This window comes from Musca autumnalis, unplaced genomic scaffold (assembly GCF_047663935.1).
Source record: "Musca autumnalis isolate F117 unplaced genomic scaffold, ASM4766393v1 scaffold_5, whole genome shotgun sequence".
NCBI classification, from domain to species: Eukaryota; Metazoa; Arthropoda; class Insecta; order Diptera; family Muscidae; genus Musca; species Musca autumnalis.
The window spans coordinates 42,236,755-42,257,482 of record NW_027412088.1 but is presented as its reverse complement, the minus strand read 5'-3'; the positions used below and the strand labels follow the sequence as shown (position 1 = coordinate 42,257,482).

The 20,728-nt window shown below is 33.4% G+C and overlaps 1 protein-coding gene across 16 annotated transcripts in view; it reads right to left on the bottom strand.

Annotated features, from left to right (window-relative positions):
• The window catches only part of LOC141405527 (antichymotrypsin-2-like), a 167,941-nt gene that overhangs the window by 28,175 nt on the left and 119,038 nt on the right, over nt 1-20,728 (bottom strand). For 2 of the 16 annotated variants that reach the window (XM_073989932.1, XM_073989946.1), the window contains exon 4: nt 7,914-8,175. The exons of 9 other annotated variants lie outside the window; for them this stretch is intronic. In XM_073989932.1, the coding sequence (XP_073846033.1) occupies nt 8,033-8,175 (143 nt within the window). In that variant the 3' untranslated portion in view covers nt 7,914-8,032. Of the gene's footprint in view, nt 1-7,913; nt 8,176-10,903; nt 11,140-12,445; nt 12,683-13,810; nt 13,957-20,728 lie in introns of those variants that run through there. 5 more of the 16 variants (XM_073989939.1, XM_073989948.1, XM_073989938.1 and 2 more) reach the window with 3 other exon arrangements.

Below are 20,728 nucleotides of genomic sequence, written 5' to 3'. Positions count from 1 at the left end.
ATATGAATCCTTCGTACCAAAAATTATTAACATAGGTCAATGTTTTGGTTTAGACCCCACACAACGGGACCACCCTGTTCAACAAATTTTGGCAGTTTTTGATCATTTTGGTCGATAAAACGTAAGAATTGCTGTTTGTGCACATTTATTATAAATAATAATTAATTTCAATACAAAACGGACGTTGAAATAGTTTTGGATAATTGTGCATTGGTATAAAGCAAAAATTGTATTGACATATTAAAAAAAAACAGTAAAGAAAGGATCATAGTCCGGCGGGGCCGACTACATGATACCCTACACCACTGTGAATATGTAAAATATAGGAGATATATGTATATCAATTTGAACTGAATTCTATATAATTTAGTACACTTATTACTAGCCAAAATGCTGTCACACATTCCAAAGTTCATCAAAATTGGCAGATATAGAGTGTTTGGTGCAGCAAATACACATTTAATGGATACACATTTAAAAAGAAGCTATTAAACTTTTTTCACATGAATAATATTTTATCATAGTATTCCTATTTTTTTATTAATTGTTGTTTGATTTTTAAATAATTTTATATGATTTTGTCATTGTCTTTTTCAAAAATGTATTTTTTTTTGTTTTTGTTTTTATTGGAACTTATGCATGTAATATCACGATATTTATATAATATGTAGCAAAGTAAGATGGATATGCTTTTTTATGCAATAACCCTGTGCTATAATTCATAAGACTAGAGTCTTGTTGTACAGGAGCTAATAATAAATAAATAAAATAAATAAATAAATAAATAAATACGTCAAATCGGGCGGAAATATATATGGGAGCTATATCCAAATCTAAACCGATTTCGTTGTAATTTGGCACATTTATTTTTAAACCGAATTCAGTCACACAGTCCAAATTTCATCAAATTCGGTCGTATATAGCGTGTTTGATGCAGCAAATACGACAAATCGGCCGAAAATATATATAGGAGCTATATCCAAATCTGAACCGATTTCGATAAAATTTGGTACATTTATGTATAGACCTAATTCCGTCATAAATTTCAAATTTCATCAAAATTGGATAGATATAGCGTGTTTGGTGCATCAAATACCTAAAATCGGACGAAAATATATATGGGAGCTATATACAAATCTGAACCGATTTTCATCAAAAGCAATAGCGTTCTTCTGATCTTGCCCAATTTTCAGCCAAATCGGACAACAAATGCGACCTGTACGATTTCAACTTCTACATCTCAAAAGTTGTAAAACCTACGAAAATACCGTAAAGGTCAATCTTGTAGAAAATTTTTAAAGCTACAACATTTTCTTTATTTCCATTTTGATAGGGCTTGCGGTTTCTAAGCAAAATCGTGAAAACCTGAACAACCTTTAATAATGTCAACTTGAATCGCGATTTATTTTGACTTTTCTCATCTATGAACATTGTAATTTCAGAATCCGCAAAAACTTCCCAGGTGTAAGCACCTTCCATTTAAATTTGATTCAAGAGCAAGTGCATAAATACTAGCATTTTAAAAAGATTATTTATCATTTGAATCTCACTGCCAAATAGGACTTAAAATGTTTGTAATTAATCGCAGTTTAATGCAAAAAATTCCAAAAAATCAAAGAGTACAATCGTTGATAAGAATTGATTTTAAATATTAAATCGCGAAAATTGCATCCAAGCCCATTGTACCAATTTTTTTATTAAATAACTGATAAAAAAAAACTATTTTTATAATTGGATCAATATTAAAGAGTATATATTGCATACAGTTTTTACAGAATTCGACTTTTTAAAGGCGCGATATCTCTGGAAACGTTAGTCAAAAAAATCTGAAAATATACTAAACTGTTTTCCTGATGAGCAGCAAAAAATAAAGGAAATCAAAAACCACCTTTCAAAAATGTGTAGGATTTTACTTAGAAGTTCCCATATATAAATGCTCCCACAAACCTCCCCCAAGGAAAGAAAGAGACTTCCCTTATAGCAATTACTGCACCCCGATATTTGCTCAATGATAAGTTTTAAATGTCTGAAATGCTCAGGAAATCTCTCTAACTCTACCCTGCCACCATTGTAAATGTGATTTTGCCTGGCCTGGGAATCGAACTTGGGCATTAAAAACACCAAAAACTAAGCCCTTTAGAGACAACAAAATACTACACACTTTAGTTGTTGGGAACACGACACACAATGTCACGACCGTGGCAAAAAATGGTAAAAACGAAATACTTCGTTGAACAAATTTATTGATGGGGAGTAACAGAAAACATATTAATAAAGAAGAATCTGAATTTTGGTACTGATACGTGAAGTAGTTTTTGCTATATGAGGATTTAAATCCGACAATTTTAGTTAATACGTATTTTTGTGTTTTTTTTTCTAAAATTAATAAATTATATCATGCGTTAATATTTTAAATTTAAAAGTAACGGTCGCTGCAAAAATGGTTCCTAAGTTCTCTTGGGATATAATAACCTTGGCTACACTTTTGTTTGCATGTAAATATTAATCATATGGTGTTTACATTAACCCAAACATGTATTACTAAGTTTATTAATTTTCTGAAGCAAATTTTAAATTGAGTGGAGTGGGGAAAATGGTATAAAAGTGTATATCGAAAAGTGAGTACTTCAAATATATAAAGGTCCCAGCTGTAGAGGTTTGCAGACGAATGTGTCATTTCCCCTTTTCAGCGACCACCTCACTGAGAGGATACCCTCTTTTTTAACAAATCGTTTTGCGGTGTTGGCTATAGCCCGAAAAGAAATGAACCGATCATCATATATTTTTGTGGGCTTATTAAGTACCTAATAATCTAGCTTTAAAACGAGAGAATTTTAAAATCAATCAATTAAAAAAAAAATGTGAACAGCGAAAATCAAAATTCGATTTTTTACAAAAAAAAAAACCGTTTTTGAACACTAACCGGCCAAAAAAATTTTAAAGGAAATTTCTCATATATAAAGACAAGAGTTTGATATATTCAATATGCTCACAAACAATATGAAGGCTAAACACCAATTTTCAGTCATATCGGGTACATATTGAGGCCACAACAGTCTAAATACCGAAAATGGGGAGGCACGGTTCTATGGGGGCTATAGGAAGACGAGGACCTATACCGATATATTTCTGGTGGAAGGTTATAAGTACCCCAACGGAGACTTAATACCGATTTTCAGCCATTTCGGTGTGATAATCAGGCTAAAACCTCCAAAATACCGAAAATCGGGAGGTACGTCCTATGCGGGCTATATGAAGGCGTGGACCTATGCAGACAAATTTCAAGGTGAAGGTATAATTCCCCCTACGAAGACTAAATACCAAATTTCAGCAATTTCGGTGTAATAATGAGGCTAAAATCTTCAAAATATCGATAATCGGGAGATATCGTTGTATGGGAGCTATATCAAAATGTGGACCTAAGCCAAAAATTCTCTGTTGGAATGTTTGATACCTCTGCCGAAGACTAACTACAAAATTTGAATACTTTCGGTAGGTCATTGTGTCTAAAACATTCAAAATACCGAAAACCGAGAGGTACGGTTTTATGGGGGCTATATCAAAACGTGGACCGACCAACGCAATTTTGTCCTGAAGATTGTAAGTCAATAATAGGTACGTGTACAAAAATTGATGCATCTACGACAACTCCTTCTATTTTTGGCCACAGTTAATATGAACTCGCGACATTGTGCGACACTCCCCCATCTCTACTTGTATGCATGGGAGGAACCTGAATATGTTTTCCAATATAGACCTTCTTGGACTTGATGTACGTTAGGAAGAAATAGTACGATGTGCCTTACTTCGTTCAAATCGAATACTCAATTCGTAAGCTCATCAGTGATTTGAGTTTTTGCCATCAGGGTTATTTGGAGCTTTTGGGGCATTATACCACGTGAAGTATGGACTCACCCCAGAAAAAATGTTTACCGCTGTAAAATGGGCCGCAAGCACAACCTGCTGCCAAAATCTCTTGAAAAATTGCACTTTTGCCAAAAAATTTGAAACTATGTGTGCGAGGTACTTGAAGGAGTTTACCGATATAGTCCATATTCGAATCTGACCTATCTTTGGACAAAATATTACGAGAACAATATTTTGACCAAATCGGATCCGTTTAAGAGTTATCGTTCCCATCATTTCAGCGAAACATTTAGAACATCCTTTCCCTAAGGAAAAGACCGCAATGGCCCATCTTCAAACTTGATCTAAGTTCGGACAAAATATTATGATAACCAAATTTTGGACAAATCTCTATGAGGCAAATTTTCATCGTATCGAAGTATATGTACCCTCATTGGCCTAAAGACTAAGGGTATACCAAAAACAAGTTACGAAGTAAAAAAGCGTTATGTTCGCCCGGGACGAACTTTTTATACCCTCCACCATGAAATATTATTAGCTTATATGGAATAATTATTTTCATTCTGTTACGAAAGTAACGTATGCCCACTATTTTCGGTGGATAAGTTATTTGACCGCAAGGAACCCTGGAAAATTCAGTGGCATAAAGCGGTGAAATAAATTGGAACATGCCAAAGGTGAGCTCAAACATAGACTTATTTGCAGATCATAAGAATTCTGAAAGGAAATCCCGCAGCCAACATATTTTAAGAAAGTGACCAGATTCCGATACTACTTACGGATGATCTCTGGTAAGAACTTATCGATACCAGTAAAGTTTTTCGATGACTACAAAATGTGCTTCGTGTGTGCGCCGAGAACATAGTAAAAATAAATATGATTTTCGAAATTACAAAAAGCGAGGAACAAGAAGATGACACTACCCTGTGGTTATGGTAACTGAAAACAATTACTGTAGTGGAAGTCTTCTATAGTTTAGGCTACAGATCAGATACCTTGTCACATTCATATATAAACTTAATTGGCATCAATGGAAAGGGCAAAAGGTTAACAGAAAGGACAAAGGTCAAGAGAAAGATCAAAGGTCAAGAGAAACATCAAAGGCCAAGAGAAACATCAAAGGTCAAGAGAAAGGTCAAAGGTCAAAAGAATGGTCAGCAGAAAAGTCAAAGGTCAACAGAAAGGTCTTTCGAAATCGAACTATAATTGTATTCGACGACCAAATAATCCCAAAACATTTATTTTTGTTCCATTTCATCGGTTAAACATTTTCCATCATCACACAAAACTATACAGAACAAGTAAGAACGGCGTTAAGTTCGTCCGGGACGAAATTGTTATACCCTCCACCACTATTTGTACTGAAGTAAAATGAACAATTTCCCTACGTGTATGAAGAAGACAAAATTCCAAATTTCAGCAATTTCGGTAAAAAAAAGTGGCTTATTTTACAATAACCACATTCGGGAGGTACCGCTCTATGAAGGCTATATTAAGACATGGGCCTGTACCGACAAATTTCTGGAGGAAAGTTTTATACCCCCAACGAAGACTAAGTACTCAATTTCAGCCATTTTGGTGGATTATTGTGGCAACAACCTTTAAAATACCGAAAATCGGGAGGTACCGTTCTATGGGGGCTATATGAAGTCGTGGATCTATACCGACAAATTTCTGGGTGAAAGTTTTATGCCCCCAACCAAGATTAAGTACCAAATTTAAGACATTTTGGTGGGACAATGAAGATAAAAACTCAAAAATACCGAAAATCGGGAGGTACCGTTCTATGGGGGCTATATGAAAACATGGACCGATATATTCCATTTTCAATACCAACCATCCTGGAAGTAATAAAAACTTCTGTACCAAATTTTGACGCTCTATCTTAAAAATTGCGAGCTGTATCTTGATTTTAGCAGACAGACAGACGGACGGACGGTCATGGTTAGATAGACTTAGAATTTTATGCTAGTATGGATTTTTTGAAAGTACATATTTAACCTACAAAATCCTTAGTTGGGGTTTATCCTGTCAGATCCAGTTAGGATTTTATGGTCTCATGTAAACCGGGCAAAAACTGCACTTTTTATACCCTACACCACCTTGTGGTAAGGGGTATTATGTCTTTGTGCATTAGTTTGTAACATGCAAAAGGAAACGAGATAGACCCATAGTTTATTTTAGGGATATACATAGAATCACTTTCTGAGTCGATTTACGCATGTCCGTCTGTCTGACCGTCTGTCCATGTATTTTTGTAAACACAGTACAGTCCGATTCGCATGAAAATTGGGGAAGACAGTTTTTTTGGCCAAAGGACGAACGCTATTTATTTTGGTAAAAATCGGTTCAGATTTGGATATAGCCCCCATATATATCTTCGCCCGGTTTAAGGAATTTGGTGCACGAAACGCGCTATATATGTCCGATTTCAATTAAATTTGGAATGTGCGACGGTATTTAGTCTAGAAATAAGTGTGCCAAATTATATAGAAATCGGTTCAAATTTGGATGTAGTTCCCACATATATTCTCGACCGATTTTCGGTATTTGATGCACGAAACGCCCCATATATGTCCGATTTCAATGAAAATTGGACTATGTGACGGAATTTGGTCTACTAATAAATGTGAAAAACTATATCGAAATCTGTTCTGATTTGGATTTAGCTCCCATATATATTTTACTTATTCACAGTGGTGTAGGGTATTATATAGTCGGCCACGCCCCACTTTGATCCTTTCCTTACTGGTTTTCATTTATAAGGCCTTTATCTCAGAAACGAATTTGACCTTGCTGTCTTTAGCAATACTATAGCCTTAAAGCAGTAGAACCTATCTGTTGAACAGAACACATAAAAAAACTTCATCTAGAGATTCCAAATCGATAAAAATATAGACAATTTTACATATTTTCTGGAATTCTGGTCGGTATCAGCTAAACTATTAGGAGTTGCACTAAGTAGCCTTTTGCAAAAATTATCCAAATAATGTTCTCATCCATTCTTCAGAACATTCTGAAACTCTAAAATGCTTATTTCATGCTGTTTTAGCGGTATTTGGTATCATATCATGTACAACACCTATTTAAAACACATTTCACACCAACAGATTATTAAATCGTCGTTGTAAAATATTGTGAAAACAACGTGATAGAGGCACTTCACAACAATAGCATGTTCTGAAGAGTTGTGTATTACATTCCAGCTGATATTTTTCCAAAAGAAAACACTAAGAAAAAATTAACAGTTTTGGAGATATGGTGTCAAATGCATACAAATTATGGAATTTTTAGATATATTTTGACATTTGAGGCAATAAACGTAGTCTCTCGAGTTCATTATTCTCCAAATATTTTATTCTTGTCCTTATCTTCAAATTTGCTTCAGACGTCAGAAGAACATTCGCATTGGTTTCAGAGATATAGCCCCAATTTTTTAAAAAAAAAAAACTCAATATTTAAACATATTTAGATGGGGCCACAAAATCCGAGCTGGATCTGACACAACAAAACCCAACTAGGGTCTGTACTTTTAAAAAATCCTCTGTTCGAATTGTTTGCACGAGATTACCAAAGAAAATGCCGCTAGGAAAATTCAATAAAGTAAATTCGGACTAACCAATATTATTTGTGACGAAGGTAAAGAATGCAAGTATGGACCCGAAAAAGGAATATGTTTTAACTACAAAGTATTGAATAGCGATAAATAGGAGAATACTTTTAAAGTTTTAAATGCGAGTTTGGGTATTATGGCTTATTGAATATGGTACAGAGGTGCAATTAAGCCTGATGATTACACAATAAAATTGAATTTCAATGTCCCATGAGCATTTCACGGCCCTTAGAAATATATTACCGTTTAAATTAGAACGTCAACGAATATCTGTGACAGAGACCTTTATCTTGAGAAACATGAACATAACAAAGAATTTATCACGTAATTGGAACCACAAAACCTAAAAGACAAAACCAGACGATTATATATATTAAAAGTTATGAAAAATTCAAATACATTTTTAACCTGATAATAAAAATACGTAAATATCTGTGGTCAAAGTTTGTATTTATTGTTTTAGAAAATAATACAATTCCATTTGAATACTTTTGCATATTTTTTTAATCCAAAGAAGAGAGCATAATAAACAGTCTTCGTATTTTACAAAGTTCATGTATAAAACATCTTTATATGGCCTTGGAATAATGTTACAAAATTCTTATCAATTATTTTATAGAAAAATGGATGATCGACATTGAAGATCTTAGGCGGTTCCATCATCATTGGAGCCATACGATTCATCACAATTCCGGCTAAAAAAACAAACACTTATGTGAGCTTTGTAATATAGAAAGAACACATATATTATTAAATTCACACAAAAAAATTAAGATAAAGCTGGCTAAATACAAGACAAGGACATTATATACAGTATGGGTATGATTAAAGACGCTCCCATAACCACGGATTTCTTTTCCAAAAATTATAAAGTTGCAACTAAGACTATTCTTATACCTTATACCTTCGATTATTATATCGACTATTCGATCTATCGTTTTAAAAAATGTATCCTCCTTAAGCATGTACGGGTTACTAGAAAACTTTCTGGCCTAGGCAACACGCATTTCATTTTCTTTCGAAGCTATTTTTTCAAGTCAAACATGGTCGTATGTAAAGCTGTCCAGAGTACACTTAGGCTAAAAACTCTCAAACTTTCCAAAATAAAATGTCAAATGACGCCTGGTGACACTGCGTGTTGCCTATGCCAGACAGTTTTCTACTGACCCTAGTACTAAACACTAAGAAAGACGTTAAGTTCATCCCGGCAAAGTTTTTGTATACTCCGCCACTTTTTGCTTTGAAGTAAAATGGAAAAATTATTTTCCTACCGTTTAAGTCAGTACAAGTTCTTCCGTCACGTCAAGTGAGATATACTAACTGGTGTTGTGACTTTTATACAACCTCATATCCCTGTATCATATTTTGATTAACTTTTGCCTAATACTAAATAAAATTTTAAATATAAGTTGATTCGACAAAACAGCTCACACACAAAAAGCTATCAAAGTTTTCATATATGAACTTTTTTGAAGTATATGGCTCAAAAAAGCTTTAAAACCACACGACATAACCAAAATGAGATAAGCTTTCGTTTCTCACCAATTTTATCGTCATATCATAACATACATATATATCAGACATAACTTTATTCCATATATCATATAAATTGAAAGTGGTTTGTGCGTGACCTTTTTAATATTTAAATGGAATAAAAGTTATTTTAGATATTAATAGGTCAAAGGTCATTCATTCATGCAACAGGAAATATTTTTTTGATTTTTTTTCATTTCATAGGATTTTCCAAAAAATAATTTTTTTAAAGTGGTTTGTGCTTGACCGTTTTTAATAATAAAATGGAATGAATGTTATTTTTGGCATTAATAGGTAAAATTTCATTTATTCTCGCTACAGGAAATCATTTTCGAGAAAAAAGGTCAAAAATGAACAACCCTAATGCTAACTGAGAAGGAACATTCATTCATATAGGGTATATTCCAAAATATGAACCTATGTTGATGCTAAGTTGTCTACCCAAATTGAAATACATGTATTTTGTTTTTGTTTTTTTATACGCACACGCAACACGCAAAGTTATAGGTTTTGCCCTATAACGTAAATAGAGATGTCATTTCTTTGGTAACCCATAGTGAATTTGACGAAGAATATTTTTGTCTTTGACGTCATCTCTTTGAAGTTATATTTTAAGTGACAATTTTGAATAAACTCAGATGAAGTCCGACTTTAATCCTAAAACGTGTTTTTCATTTTTAGAAATTCCTGGCGATTAGATACGATTTACAGATTTGGGGTATTCTGACGAACAATTTTGTAGTATATTCGGATTTGACATGATCACATTTTAAATTTTGAACCGTTTTCGAAAAAAGGACCAAGAAGTCCACGTTGATGAACAGCATGAGGGTAAAAATGTTTAATGAAAATATTCCTCATATCTTCCTCAGTAAAGTTGCCAAAGCACAGTGTTATTATGATATGATAAATATTAAAGCTTAGTTTTACAAAAGCAACAACAACATTATTAACCTTTTTAATTACATTATGACACAGCCTATGCCAACATGAACAAATGTCCTTTGAAAATAACCACGTCCTTTTTCGATTTAATCATATAATAGAAACTATGATTTGCTTCGAAGTTAACAATTATTTCATCCTCCCACTTGCAGTATCTACGTTTGATAAGTAAACCTGTAATGGAAATATTATGGATTTGTTATATGTAAGTTAAACTCTCTTGGAAGAAAGAGCAAAAATTAGGATCCTGATGCACACAACAAATTAAGCTCAATCAAAGCAAATTTAACCAAATCACAGTGAAGGCGAATTTAGGCCTTTGTGTATTTTTGATGTCAGATAAAGATGACAATTTATTAAAACAATACTTTAAGAAGCAGTTTTGCTATGAAATATTTATTATTTTTATGTTAATTTATTTATAGGTAATGATCATCCAATGAAAACCTGACGCACACATATTGATTTTCTGACAACAGGTAAAAAATGCCCAAGGAGTAAAACATTAAACTAAGGACCTTGGTGCAGGTCTATCCCACCAAAGAAACGGACAAGAACATTTGGTAATAGATACAGTGTGCTAAGGATGCGCCGCACGTTGGCTCAGAAATCGATTTTCCAAGCAAAAATCCCCATTTTTTGTCCTCACCGATTGCCAATTTCCATATGGTATTCAATAGAAAACATATTGAAATTAAGGAAACCAAAAAATTGGGTCAAAATGTTGGAATGTGTGGGCGACAATTTTTTCGAAAATTTGGAAAAATAAGCAAATTTCTGGAGGAAGAAATAGCTATTTCTCGCAAACTATAACATATATTGTGTTCATTGTTTTTTTAGGTAGGTACGATTGTTGTCTTTAAGAACCGTTTCAATAAATTACTGTAGTTTCAGGTATTACAATTTAATTTTTTAACTGTCAATGAAGGAAGAAAAAATCCGTCATTTTTTGTTTATTTAAATTATTAGTGACATATATTCTTTATTGAGTAAGACTTTGACCATATAAATTATAATTCTTTAAATTAAGAACAATTACAAATTCTAGAACAAAGTTTGTTGGCCCTTGAACAAAACAACACCTTCACTATTGCACATCATGTAAAGAAAAGAATGGTCAGCCACAAAAGATTTTGGAGGATTATGATATCTTATACCGGATTTCCGCATAACGGTCATTGCTGCAACAAAAATAAAAAGTAAAATTCAAAATACTTAAACTTCTGGAAATAATTTATTCGAATTGAACCCCTTTATAGACTTCACTTGATGTAGACAGCCTTAAATATAATGCCGCGGGAATGTATTTTAATATGAATTATCAAATGTAATGTTTACATTGTAGCTTCTAAATTGTTAATAAGCCTGACGTCACTTCTTACGTCCAATTTACATTAGCAACTTTTTCGTCATTTAGAGCTGTTTCGTCATTTATTTGCTAAAACAGGCAACATTTTGCGTCATTTACCATACAAAATTAAATGATGATAGCTGCGTCATTTATTCTAAACAACGCACGAAAACACCATACTATTATACGCAACCCTGCTTTTTCGTCATAAACTACCAAAAAATGCAACTGTTTTATGATGTCTTTGTTTGTTTGTGTGTGTTGTAGAAAAACAAAAATACTCAAACGATGACAAAAGTGTAAATAAATGTTTAAAAAACTTGCAAAAATTAAATTTTTTTCAATTTTGAATTAACTCAAGTTATTTGGTAAACATTAGTGTTGTGAAATTCTTATTTTTCGGAATTAAAATTATTGTGTGTGTGTGTGTATGTGTTATTGTATCCGTGTGTATGTGCGATTGTGTGCGTAAGCAAATGACGCAAAAAAACAGATGTAAATACACTTCATTTGTTTCTAGGATTTCGTAAAACGAAATCATTTAATGTGCATATGTAAATTGGATTTTATGGAAAAAATGGTTAACTTTAATAAAGTATAGGCTAGAATATAAAAATAATACCACACCACCATGTGGGGAATAATTTGTTGTTAAATGGAATGAGAAACAATATCGAGATGTACGAAAGTCAAAATGGATTTCTAAGGAGTAAAACATCAAACTAAGGACCTGGGCGCAGGTCTATCCCACCAAAGAAACGGACAAGAACTTTTGGTAATAGATACAGTGTGCTAAGATTGCGCCGCACGGTGGTTCAGAAATCGATTTTCCAAGTCAAAACCCCTACTTTTTTGTCCTCACCGATTGACAATTTCCGTATGGTATTCAATAGTAAACATATTGAAATTAAGGAAACCAAAAAATTGGGTCAAAATGTTGGAATGTGTGGGCGACAATTTTTTCGAAAATTTGGAAAAATAAGCAAATTTCTGGAGGAAGAAATAGCTATATATTGTGTTCATTGTTTTTTAGGTAGGTAAGATTGTTGTCCGTAAGAACCGTTCCAATAAATTACCATAGTTTCAGGTATTACAATTAATTTTAAACTGTCAATGAAGTAAGAAAAAATCCGTCAGTTTTTTGTTTATTTAAATTAATAGTGGCATATATTCTTTATTGAGTAAGACTTTGACAATATAAATTATAATTCTTGAAATTAAGAACAATTACAAATTCTAGAACAACGTTTGTTGGCCCTTGAATAAAACAACACCTTCACTATTGCATATCATGTAAAGAAAAGAATGGTCAGCCACAAAAGATTTTGGAGGATTATGATATCTTATACGGGATTTCCGAGTAACGGTCATTGCTGTAACAAAAATAAAATGTAAAATTTAAAATACTTAAATTTCTGTAATTATAATTTATTCGAATTGAACCCCTTTATAGACTTCACTTGATGTGGACAGGGTTAAATATAATGCCGCGGGAATGTATTTCAATATGAATTATGAAATGTTTACATTGTCGTTTTTAAGTTGTTAAATAGCTGACGTCACTTGCTATGGAAAAAATTTTTAACTTTAATAAAGTAAGTATAGTCTATAATCCAAAAAATAGTACCACATCGCCGTGTGGGGAATAATTTATTGATAATGGCAAAGAATTGGTCATTGCAAAATTGAAATAAGAGATGTGCAGAAGTTAGAAGGGTTTACAAAAGAGTAAAACATCAAAGTGAGGACCTTGGCGCATGTCTATCCCCTAAAAGAGATGGACAAGAACATTTGGTAATAGATACAGTGTGCTAAGGTTGCGCCGTTGTGCAAACATACACACACTTTATCCAGAAAAAACAACGGATTGTGGGTCGGTGGAATCGTCCGACCCTATTTCTTCAAAATGATGTCGGTTAGGTATTCATCGTCAATGGCGACAGTTATTGCTCCGTGATAACCGACTATTTGATGTCTGAAATTTAAGTTCGTAATCTCGGCGACATTTGTTTCAACAAAACGGCGCCACTTCCCATACATCGCATCAATCAATGGATTTATTGGAAGAGCACTTCGGTGAGCACGTTTTGAACCAGTCGATTGGCCACCAAGATCGTCTTACATCACTCCGTTAGACTTTTTTTCTGTCAGAATATGTAAAGTCAAAATTGTATGCAGATAAAGCCGCTTCGATTCCGGTCTAGTGCCCAGGGGAAGTGGGCCCTCTTTTACTTATTTAATACTTAAATAGAATAAACTTTATTTTAGTCATTAATAGGCAAAAGTTCATTCATTTTTGCTACAGGAGGGGGTTTCATTTCATCCTGGGATTCAAATTCAGATATTCAGTCTACTTTGATGGCATGTTCACCATTGTGCCCAAAGCAACACTTAACGGAAAATTAACTATTAAAAATTACAACGGTTTTGAATTATTAATAAAAATCTTATCGGCCTTAAATCTCGTTGAAAGATGAAATTTTGGAAATTTGAATTATAGTTTATTAAATTAAGAATTACAAATTTTGGGTCATGGTTTGTTGGCCCTGAAAGAATAGTACACCTTCACTGTTACGTATCATATAAAGAAACGAATGGTCAGCCACAAATTTTCTTCTCCACAAGGATTTCCAATAAGTAAGTACAGCTGCAACAAAAACAAAAAGCAAAAAAAAAATATCTTATATTTATGGAGAGATTTCATTTGAATTTAGTTCCCATAAGGCATAGTACACATCGACCAACATGAATGACAGTCATCGAGGTGTATTGCGTTAATATAAAAGTCCAGCTAAATAATAACTTTTTTCAAACATTTCTAGCTAAACAAAAGTTTTATTTACCAAAAAATTGCCCTAAATGTACGTCATGACTGTCATTCAAAACTGATAGTGAGTACTCTCTTTTGATGAAATGTTGCGAGGTTTGAAATGTTTTCCAATATGACGTGCAAATGCAGTTTCTAAATGTCTAAATGTTCCAAAACAAACAAAAATTGTCTTTATTTAACAGAGAACAATTTCTGTGCCTGAGATGTTTATTTAAATGAAACACTATTTTATAACTGATGATGTTCGAAATTATTTTCCAAGGGATTATTTTAATTCTAATATTCTTCCTTCATATAGTTTCATAGGTTTCGAGTCTTCGATAACATAATAAAATGGGTGATCAACATCGAATGTTTGAATTATTTCTCCAATTTTGTCACCTTTAACTTTAATAGCTATTCTTCTACCTGCAAGTGTGAAAAGTAAAATTTAGAAATATGCATCAAAGCCCAAATTTGCTTCCGAACATTATCTTTAAATTTAAAAAGCTTCATGCACATAACAGAGGACTATACAATGCGCGTTTTTATTTATTATAGCAAAAATAAAGTCATAAATGAATCGGCTTAGCGATTTGGCACGGCTGACCAAATTTTAGAAATACACCATATTTGTTATGCCCTTCACCATAGTATGGAGGGTATATTGAATTTAGTTATCTGTTTGTAACTCATCGCAATAATCATTAACGACCCCAAAAATTACATTCATGTTTACAGACAAGGACCGTTCATAGACAGTTCGTATATTCCAGAAAGTTATTGATTGATATCCTTGCTAAGTTATTGTTGCTGATTGTTTTCTTGAATTTTGAGCGGTTTAGTATTCGGACCAGAACCAGAGAAAAATGGATAAAAATCTAATTTGTTTTGCTTTTTTGACCTGTAAAAACAGTTACGTGTATTCTAGAAACATGTTTATTGAGATCTAAGAAACATTTTTACAGTTGATAGTTTGCCTCAATTTTGATCATTTTGATATCTGTAGACCAACCCCTAGAAAACATTATAAAGGAAATTTGACCTTGAAGATCTTGACCTTGAAGATGAGGTTTGGTGGATTTTATGGGTTCCGGAATTAGTTCTTTAAGACAAGAGCTACTACTTTGCCTCAGAGAGCAAATTAAAATTCTTAGCGGTTTAGAAAATATGAGCCTGGCAAAATGATACCTTTTGACAACAAGGCCTCAAATCTTTGGGTACCCATAACCGTGAAAGTGGAAGTGACGGGGGACGTGTCTTCGTATTTTTGGTCTTCTATCATGCTGCCGTGTCAGAATATGGTTTCTTTTTATTTTTTTAATTTTTTTATGTTCGTGTCGCACAAAGATATAGAATAAAATGTTTTGTTTTCTTTGAAGAAATTCATGTAAAAATTTATTAAATAAAAAATAACTTACAAATCTAAGATATTGAAATTTCGGGAAGTGTTGCACTACATAAAGGATATTTACATATATTTTTTTGAAAAAATTTCAAAAATTTTTCAAACTTTTTTTGTATTTATTTTTTCAAGGATATTTTTGATGTCCCTGTTATTCTTGAATGCAGTAAATGAAAATTATTGTATAAAGCAAACATTCTAATCATTAATATGACACCAACAACAGCATCGTGCGATGAGTACACGTATTTAAAATATTTTTTGTTGACCTTTTTAAGGACACTCAAATTCCAAAGGAGAACATAAGAAAACGAAAAATCTTAAGAGCCATTTTCCTCCCTATAGTTTCAGACGTATATAGTCCGATTCATATGTAAAGCAATTTGTTGAAAATTGTCGGTCGGTGTTATAGGTATTTTGATTTTTTTTTTTAACTTTGATGATCCCAGTGGTAACAAAACTTCTGCACCAAAAATTGTCAAAGTGGGTCCATGGTACGAGGTGGCCCCATGTGACGGTTCTGGTGATTTTAGGTATTTTGAGGACTTTTTTGACCGAATTTTATATTTCAGCTTCTTGGTGTTTACAAAACTTCTGCACCAAAAATTGTAGGCACGGCTTGGAAAACGAAATTGGATACAATTTGGCATTTCGGGGTCGGGGTCACAAAAATTACGGACATTCTCGGATATACGATACAGCCCCTATATAACGGTGCCAACCAATTTCAGGCGTTTTAAGTTTTAATGTACAGTCCAAATTTGATGTAATTGGTAATTATGATTTCCAGTGGACAGTCCTCACCACAAATTGCGGATTTCCTTCCTTCATAACCGAAAGAAAACTATTTTTATACCCTCAGTCTTAAGGCTAACGATGATATATACATACACTTTGATATGACCAAATATGTGCTTTGCCGAAATAATGGTTTTAGATCCCAAATATGTTTGGATGCAATCTGTTTCAGGTAATTTGGCGTCGATTTAGACATGTCCGTCCGTATGTCTGTCTGTCTGTCCGTCTGCCTGGCAGGCTGGTGCGCACGATAACTCTCGAAGGGTTAGCCGATTTCGCAGTCGTTATATTTTGTCCAAACTTAGTTTAAGTTCGAAGATGGGCCATATCGGTCCACTCCTTCGGTACCTTTCCCGCAACAGTTCAATTTATTTTTGTAAAATGATGGGATCGATAGCTTTTAAAGGGTGCGATCAAATTGGTCCAAACTTTGCACATCGTATTATTAGTTGTAGATATAGATCGGGTTAGAATAGGGTTATATTGAACCTCTTCTTCAAGTACCTCCCACACACAATTTGAAATAAGATATGTTTAGGAGCTCCTCTCAGATTATTTTGAAATTTTTTCAGCAGGTTATCCTTGTGGCCCTTTACGACGGTAGATTTTTTTTTGGGCAAATCCGTACTTTCTGAGATAATGGCATAAAATCTCCACGAAACCCTAACGTCACCAACTAAAATGGCAAATCCGCAACTGTTTGTGATTGGTCCAAAGTTTGCACATCATATTATTTCTTCCATGTATCAGGTTGGAATATGGGCTATATCAGTCCCGTCCTTTGGTTGCTTCCCACACAAAATTTGGGAAAAGTGCAGTTTGAGGAATCATCTCGGATCTATTTGAATTTTTTACAGAATGGTTTTTTAACGGTCCGTATTACAACATTTTCTTCCAGAGTAAGTACATACTTCCTGAGATAATGGCCCGGCTATACTACAATGGCTAGTGTGCAAGATAATTCTCAAACTTTTTTAAACAAATCTTCCAATTTAGTTTAAAGTAATTTAACATTTCGATTTCTCTATAAATCAGAAGATTGCTTACTAAAAAACTTTGCACTATATGTCAATCATTTGAACTATGGGTCAATGTTTTGATATAGTCACCATAGAACGGTACCAGCCGATTTTCGTTATTTTGAAACTTTTAGCCGAAATGACTGAAATTTGGTGCTTTGTCTTCGTTGCGGGTATGAAATTTGTTGTTAGAGGCCCACGCCTTAGTATAGCCCCCATACAACGGTGCCTCCCTATTTCCGGTATTTTGAAGGTGTTGGCCTCAATATTCCACGGGAATAGCTTAAATTTGGTATTTGGTCTTCATTTGGGGTATTAAACGTTCCATATAAAACTTGTCGGTATAGGTCCACGCCTTAGTACATCTCCTATAGAGCGGTACCTCCCTATTTTCGGTATTTTGAAGGTTGTGGCCACAGCAACCAACCGAAATGGTTAAAATTTGGTATTTAGTCTTTGTTGGAGGTAAAAACCTTTGTGACTGAAATTCGTCGGTATAGATCCACGTTTCGATATAGCCCTGACGGTACTTCCCGATTTTCGTAATTCTGAAGGTTGTGACGTCAATATCCCACTGAAAAACTGAAATGTGTGACAAAACAACACTTGGGGTTATAAAATATTCCAGAAGAGAATTATCAGTTTAGGTCCGTGGGTTCCTACATTCCCCATAGAAGCGTACCTCTTGATTTTCCTTTGAACCCCAACTTTTTTTCCGTAGAGATAAAAATATTTTTCGTCTTGATTATGATTAGTAGTCGCAAAAATAAGTTCTTTATGCAAAAAATTCATATCAATTCCTTGCTGTTAGGGAGGTACCAAATGTTGCCTGTGGGCAAAATCGGGCCATTGTGGTTATAAAAATGAACAAAGTTTGTTTCTTAAGTCTTTGTATTATCGTTTCATTTTTTATCATTCATGATGTGGAAAAGCATAAGCTGGTGAGTTCGTTTAATTCTAGAGGAAAATTGATGGAAATTGAATGGAGAATTGGTTTTTATTTATCATATGTAGTTCACAAATTATCCAATTTTGACGCATATGGTGGTGTTCATATAACTTGAAATGCTTATATTGACATTTTTCAGAGTGAAGAGTTTGAAAAATATTTTGTATGCAGACTCTAATCCTGATAATATTGGCCTTCATTCAATACATAAAAAATATCATCATCGATATTCGAATATATATTCGGTTGATATCTTACAAATTCCTAATATGTAATATGTATTTTCACTAAAAAATGTGTCAATATCCTCTTAATTCAAGTTCAATTTTCGAATAATATTATAAATACACAATTTTTCACAAGTCTGAATGTCTCAGTGACCCTTTGCATTTCATTGAATACCACTAACCAGCATTTTCGACTTCCACTAATGTAACCACTTTATTACCACAACGCACAGTGCGAAATATGGGAAGTTTAGTGGAACTTTAAGGAATTTTTAAAGTACATAAAAATAATTAAATTTTAATTGAATTCGTTAGCTAAGTACTCCACTGCAAATGACCCATACTCAGTTTGGCGATTTACTCCGCGAAACGACTTAAAAATGCACTTAAAGTTGCACTTTCGTTTCATATTTTTTTTTTTTTCTAAAAAATATAATTTGGTTTCATTAAAAAAATAGCATGGCGCGGACAAATGGTAAGTCAGTATGCCATGATTTATTTTTCTTAATATTTTACAAAACTATTATAATATTTTACTCTTAAAAAAATGCAAAAAACCCTTATTGTTACCGTGAAATTTTAATCGGAAAGAAGTGCTTTTTTGAAGTTTTCAAAATAATTTTTTTTATTTTCCGTGGATATTTCAAAAGTGATTCCCGTACATTCACGTTTTAAAATATATATGATCTGAATGATTGGGGTCTCCTCTGTTCGCAAAGCCATAAAACAGCTGCGGTAACGTGCGGTTTTCAGAGAAATTCAAGTTTTTTAAAATGACTTCGGAAACTTCATTTAATTGCATTTTCGAAATTGGAAGGTAAACGCGGCGATGAACGCCGTTGTTGACTGTGTTTTGAAGAAATGGACTCACTAATATTAACAAATGATGATTTCTGTTAAATTAGGAATCCTATCGCAATTTTTAATAGTTTTGACCTGTAAATGTTGGTGATTTATATATAGTGCAACATTTTTGAATGCTGTGGCGCAAATACCAATATACGTTAAAAATAGTAATGCAGTTCCAACCTGAACTTGATCTGCGAGATATTATTAATAAAATTAATGGCACAGACCTGCTAAATAGACCGATAAACATTATAGATACAAATGAAAACAAACAGTTATTGACATTTTACTCCCTAATGGATGTGTTGGGGTGTGTGGGCTTCACCCAGAAGTGGACCTATGTTGACAGCTTTTATGTGAGGAGGATTTTTATTCGCTAACATCTTAAAATGTACATTTGCATCAAAATCTGTTGCAATTTATGTCTTCAACATTTAAAATACCTAATATGAGGGAACCCGTCATATGGGGGCTATACCAAAAACGCGTACCTACGATGTTAATATTTCGCACAGAGGTTTTCTATCTACGAAGAACATAAAATGCCAAAATACAACCAAATACGTTGTAAAATGTGTCATAACATTTAAAATATATCCCATCGACCGGTACCGTTCAATGGGGTCTATACCCCAAAAAATGAAAAATGAATGTAAAACGTAAAAACGACAGCCGCCGTTACATGAACGCTACGGGAAATCGCGGGCCTATGTGGCCCAATTTGAGCACCACAATTTCCACTAATATAAGAAACATTTTCGCAAAATTTTAGGAATCTACGCCCTTTACTTTAAAAGTTATTAGTAAAGTTCCCCTAAAGTGCTCATATTTCGCACTGTGCAACGGTCCAATGTTGCCCACAGGCAACTTCCAAATTTCAAAAATATGTAACTACTGATTGGAACTGTAAATTGTTTGTTTGTTATTTTATTTTGTTAGATCAATATCTCAATAAGATTTCTCAAAAAATGTTGGCTGCAATTGTTCAATTCGTTTTACATTTAACGGCATTTTATAAAATCACTAAAATATTGCATGTCCAAATTTGACTTTTATACTTAGACAAGCATAACTTCGCCAATCTAGCATTTTTTTAAATGTTCTTTCCATTTTCTTATTCTTCTGAAATCAACCTACCGACACCCACTTAGTACATATAAATATCTCAAACAGTGTGCGAAATACGCATACTCAAACATGCAAAATTGCCCACAGGCAACGTCGGGCCACAAAGGGTTAATATAAAAATAGAATTTTGTTCTCTATTATTTTACATGTAAATAATAAAATTTAATAAATCTACATTATACAACCGCGGGAATTTTACATTTTTCTACAAATAATTTTATTCCTTTATTGATTC